Source organism: Nerophis ophidion, linkage group LG09 (genome assembly GCF_033978795.1).
Source record: "Nerophis ophidion isolate RoL-2023_Sa linkage group LG09, RoL_Noph_v1.0, whole genome shotgun sequence".
Lineage (NCBI taxonomy): Eukaryota > Metazoa > Chordata > Actinopteri > Syngnathiformes > Syngnathidae > Nerophis > Nerophis ophidion.
In genome coordinates, this window is record NC_084619.1 from 53,434,607 (window position 1) to 53,440,606 (window position 6,000).

The following is a 6,000-nucleotide window of genomic DNA, read 5'->3' on the forward strand; positions in this document are numbered from 1 at the left end:
GCAATTAATACTGATAAAGTTGAGGAGTGCTCATCAAACACTTATTTGGAACAGCCCACAGGTGTGCAGGCTAATTGGGAACAGGTGGGTGCCATGATTGGATATAAAAAAAAGGGTTCCCAAAAAATGCTCAGTCTTTCACAAGAAAGGATGGGGCGAGGTACACCCCTTTGTCCACAACTGCGTGACCAAATAGTCAAACAGTTTAAGAACATTTCTCAAAGTGCAATTGCAAGAAATTTAGGGATTTCAACATCTACGGTCCATAATATTATCAAGAGGTTCAGAAAATCTGGAGAAATCACTCCACGTAAGCGTCATGGCCGGACACCAACATTGAATGACCGTGACCTTTGATCCCTCAGACGGCACTGTATCAAAAACCGACATCAATCTCTAAAGGATATCACCACATGGGCTCAGTAACACTTCAGAAAACCACTGTCACTAAATACACTTTGTCGCTACATCTGTAAGTGCAAGTTAAAACTCTACTATGCAAAGCGAAAGCCATTCATCAACAACATCCAGAAACTCCACCGGCTTTTCTGGGCCCGAGATCATCTAAGATGGACTGATGCAAAGTGGAAAAGTGTTCTGACGAGTCCACATTTCAAATTGTTTTTGGAAATATTCGACATCGCGTCATCAGGTCCAAAGGGGAAGCAAACCATCCAGACTGTTGTTTTAAAGTTCAAAAGCCAACATCTGTGATGGTATGGGGGTGCATTCGTGCCCAAGGCATGGGTAACTTACACATCTGTGAAGGCACCATTAATGCTGAAATGTACATACAGGTTTTGTAACAACATATGCTGCCATTTAAGCGCCATCTTTTTCATGGACGCCCCTGCTTATTTCAGCAAGACAATGCCAAGCCACATTCAGCACGTGCTGCAACAGCGTGGCTTCGTAAAAAAAAGAGTGCGTGTACTTTCCTTGCCCACCTGCAGTCCAGACATGTCTCCCATCGAAAATGTGTGGCGCGTTATGAAGCGTAAAATATGACAGCGGCAACCCCGGACTGTTGAACGACTGAAGCTCTACATAAAACAAGAATGGGAAAGAATTCCACTTTCAAAGCTTCAACAATTAGTTTCCTCAGTTCCCAAACGTGTATTGAGTATTGTTAAAAGAAAAGGTGATGTAACAAAGTGGCAAAAATGCCCTTTCCCAACTACTTTGGCAAGTGTTGCAGCCATGAAATTCTAAGTTAATTATTATTTGCTAAAAAAAATAACGTTTATGAGTTTGAACATCAAATATCTTGTCTTTGTAGTGCATTCAATTGAATATGGATTGAAAATGATTTGCAAATCATTGTATTCCGTTTATATTTACCATCCATCCATCCATCCATTCATTTACTACCGCTTATTCCCTTTGGGATCGCGGGGGGCGCTGTTGCCTATCTTAGCTACAATCGGGCGGAAGGCTGTGTACACCCTGGACAAGTCCTCATCTCATCGCAGGGCCAACACAGATAGACAGACAACATTCACACTCACATTCACACACTAGGGCCAATTTAGTGTTGCCAATCAACCTATCCCCAGGTGCATGTCTTTGGAAGTGGGAGGAAGCCGGAGTACCCGGAGGGAACCCCACGCATTCACGTGGTGGACATGCAAACTCCACAGAGAAAGATGCCGAGCCCGGGATTGAACCCCAGACTACTCAGGACCTTCGTATTGTGAGGCAGACGCACTAACCCCTCTTCCACCGTTTTACATCCAACACAATTTCCCAACTCATATGGAAACGGGTTTTGTAGAAGTCGAGATGTCCGATAATATCGGCAGTCCGATATTATCGTGCCGGCCCAATCACATTATATCTAAAGCTTTTTACACACACAAGTGAATGCAAGGCCTACTTGGTCAACAGCCATACAGGTCACACTGAGGGTGGCCATAAAAACAACTTTAACACTGTTTAAAATATGCGCCACTCTGTGAACCCACACCAAACAAGAATGACAAACACATTTCGGGAGAACATCCGCACTGTAACACAACATAAACGCAACAGGACAAATACCCAGAACCCCTTGCAGCACTAACTCTTCCAAACGCTACAATATACACCCCCCGGTACCTCCCCCCACCTCAACCCCGCCCCTCCCAACCCCACCCAGCTCAACCTCCTCATGCTCTCTCAGGGAGAGCATGTCCCAGTTTCCAAGCTGCTATTTTGAGGCATGTTTAAAAATTATTATTGAAGTCACTTTGTGACTTCAATAATAAATATGGCAGTGCCATGTTGGCATTTCTTTGCATAAATTGAGTTGATTTATTTTGGAAAACCTTGTTACATTGTTTATTGCATCCAGCGGGACAACACAACAAAATTAGGCATAATAATGCGTTAATTCCAAGACTGTATATGTCGGCATCGGTTGATATCGGAATCGGTAATTTAGAGTTGGACAATATCGGAATATCAGATATTGGCAAAAAAGCCATTATCGGACATCTCTACTATGAATTTATTAACCAGCTAATTTGTGCGTTTGGTGGGACTGACGAAAGTTAAGTTGGAGAAAAAGTGGTCGTTTATAAAGTATTTAATGTCTATGTGCGGCCCGGTAGCAAATGCATCATGGACCGGTGCTTGTCCCTGGACCAGTGGTTGGGGACCACTGGTCTACATAAAATGTGAGGCGGTTCTTTGCTCAAAAAATAGTTTTCAAGCTGCTTTCTGAATGTTTTATGGGCGCTCTTATTTGCAAGGCTCCACTCTGACTGTGTCTTCTCCCCTTCATCCATGTTGTAGTTTTTAGCGCCTCCATATGGAGTCTACTGACAGATATGAATTTAAACTATACGCTACTTTGTGTTAGAATTGGAGTAGAGGATGCATGTGTAGGTACGAGCCAGTCTGCCTCACAACAAGAGGATAGAGAAAAAGAAGGACCTTACTGACTACAGCGCGGACAACAATGGCGGACCCGCACAAAACTCTCCGGGTAAATTACTACTACAGTATTTTTCAGATTATAAATCGCAGTTTTTTTGGCCGGGGGTGCGAATTATACTCTGGAGCGACTTGTGTGTGAAATCTCACTGATTGATTGATTGAAGCTTTTATTAGTAGATTGCACAGTACAGTACATATTCCATACAATTGACCACTAAATGGTAACACCCGAATAAGTTTTTCAACTTGTTTAAGTCGGGGTCCAGTAAATCAATCACGTAAATCAATTCATGCAAGAGACTAGACGTACCGATAGTAGAGGAAGCGGTGCACTGTCCACCTTTGGAGTTGGGAGAGCTGTTTAGAAGCGACACCGAGGAAGAAGATGTCATGGGATTTAGCGATTAGGAATGATAGATTGTTTGGTAAACGTATAGCATATTCTATATGTTAGAGTTATTTGAATAATTCTTACCATATGTTACGTTAACATACCAGGCACGCTTTCAGTTCGTTATTTATGACTCATATAACGTATACTTATTCAGCTTGTTGTTCACTATTCTTTATTTTAAATTCACTTCCAAATGTCTATTTTTGGTGTTGGATTTTATCAACTAAATGTCCCCAAAAATGCGACTTATACTCTAGTGCGACTTATGTTTTTTTGCTTCTTTGTTATGCATTTTCGGCCGGTGCGACTTACACTCCGGTGCGATTTCTAATCTGAAAAATACGGTATACCGTATTTCCTTGAATAACCACCGGGGCGCTAATTAATTTTAAACCTCTTTTCACACCTGCGCTTATTCAAGGCATGCGATAAAAGTAAGCAGGCGCTAATAATTTCAAAACCTCTTCTTACCCCTGCGCTTACCAATGGCATGCAGTAAAAAATTGAGTGTGATAAAAAAATAAAAAAAAATGTATTCTGCGGCCCGGTGGTTGGGGACCACTGCTCTACAACATGTCATTGTGCCCACCTTTACACCATGCTATCTGCGTGCCGGCCGGACGCATGCATATCGTTGCTTCTCATAAGAGATTGCAATGCATACTTGGTCAACAGCCATACATTTTACACTGATGGTTGTGATATAAACAACTTTAACACTCTTACTAATATGCGCCACAATCTGTGAACCCACACTAAACACATTTCTGGAGAACATTGGCTCTGTAACACATTATAAACGCAACATAAGAATTACCCAGAATTCCAATGCATCCATGACTCTTGGCTATATTATACACGCGCCCCCAACTCCGGCCACCTCAACTGACGCACGGAGAGGGGGTCGGTGCTAGCGGGGTGTATAATATAGCCAAGAGAGATGGATGCATTGGAATTCTGGGTAATCCTTATGTTGCGTTTATAATGTGTTACAGAGCCAATGTTCTCCAGAAATGTGTTTGATGTGGGTTCACAGAGTGTGGCGCATATTAGTAAGAGTGTTAAAGTTGTTTTATATCACAACCATCAGTGTGATTTGTATGGCTGTGGAACAAGAACCCTGGTAAACACATAGTAAAAGCAAAAAAAACCTCCTCCGCCATTTTGGAAATGACGACAGGGGAAGCGTCACTCGTGACGTCACGACTTTGACCCGGCGGTAAAAGCATGCGCTAATAAATTTAAATTTAAATAATTCAAGGCAGGCGCATATTACATGCCCGGCGGCTATTCAAGGAAATACGGTATATTAAAATATCTGCTGACATCACAACTGATAGGACCAAATTCCAAATGGCTCGTTTGGAGGAGCTATGAAGGAAGCCAATGCTTCAATTTCACACTGGAGTGGCGTGGCTCCGACGGTGAAGCGGCCGGCCAGAAACTTGAGAGTTCCTGGTTCGAATCCAGCTTTCGACATCCTAGTCCAGGGGTAGGGAACCTATTGCTCTCGAGCCAGATGTGGAACTTTTGATGACTGCATCTGGCTCTCTGATAAATCTTAGCTGACATTGCTTAACACGATAAGTAATTAATAACTCCGCTGTTAATCACAGTGTCAAAAATAATGTTCAAAATATAAAACATCCTCAGGCATTTTCTACCGCACCTGTTCAAGGAGTCGCATAATGGTAAGAAGTATTTTATCTATTATTGGTTAGCTTCAAAAGAACAATGTCACTTAAAACATTTAAGATACTGATTATACTCTAAAAATGTTGTTCTTACTTAAAAATGCACGCATTTAGTTGTATTCAGTGTTAAAAAATATGACGTGGCTCTCACGGGAATACATTTTAAAATATTTGGCTTCCATGGCTCTCTCAGCCAAAAAAGGTTCCCGAACCCTGTCCTAGTCACTGCTGTCGTGTCCTTGGGCAAGACACTGCACCCACACTTGGTGTAAATTTAGCTTAAAGTAGATATTAGGTTTTTTCAATGTTAATTGCTTTGATTAATTAGAGGAAAAAGCACATATAAATATAACTCACTTAAAATTTTCGTGACTTATGTGGATCCAAAATAAACAAAAACAGGTCACAATAGGTACGAAAAGTTGTTTTTGCATAATAGGTCCCCTTTAACACATGAAAATCTTTAATAGAGCAGGCCTTGAGCGCTGTACATAACGCACACACGTACACACACGACAACAAATAAGGCGGTGAGATGGTGCGTGACGTCTCGAGGTACCTGGCGTCTGCCTCGCTGTAATACTCTCTGGCGACGATGTCCTCGAAGAGCTCGCCGCCGGTGACGCTGCGCACAGAGGAGACCGTCAGACTGTGCTTGTGAGTGTAATGGAGTGGTGAACGTTCGTGCTTACAGGTCAAAGATGAGGTAATGGAAACCTTCCTCTGAGATGCTGTCATGGAGTCGCACTAGTGAGTGGGAAATAGGACACAGCTAATATTGAAAAGTCGATAAGGTGAAAATCCTCAAGTAAGTCATCTTCTATTGTGTAGTAAACAGGAACCACGTAATATAACAGAAATAATAGGACGCCTTAGAATAAAAACACTAGTGTGTTTATTTTCTACCATCATGTCTTGTCCTGTTCTGGCAAGAGACTTACTCACCAATGTTTGGATGCTTGAGCAGACGACAGATTCTTGCCTCTCGCTCCA

General features: G+C 42.2%; 1 protein-coding gene across 13 annotated transcripts in view; it reads right to left on the minus strand.

Annotated features, from left to right (window-relative positions):
- The window catches only part of camk2g2 (calcium/calmodulin-dependent protein kinase (CaM kinase) II gamma 2), a 145,409-nt gene that overhangs the window by 73,027 nt on the left and 66,382 nt on the right, over positions 1-6,000 (minus strand). For all 13 annotated transcript variants that reach the window (XM_061911235.1, XM_061911234.1, XM_061911236.1 and 10 more), the window contains exons 3-5: positions 5,953-6,000; positions 5,700-5,754; positions 5,567-5,632 (exon numbers count right to left, since the gene is read on the minus strand). The exon at positions 5,953-6,000 is cut by the window's right edge and continues 12 nt beyond it. In XM_061911235.1, coding sequence (XP_061767219.1) covers positions 5,567-5,632; positions 5,700-5,754; positions 5,953-6,000 — 169 coding nt within the window. The remainder of the gene's footprint in view (positions 1-5,566; positions 5,633-5,699; positions 5,755-5,952) is intronic.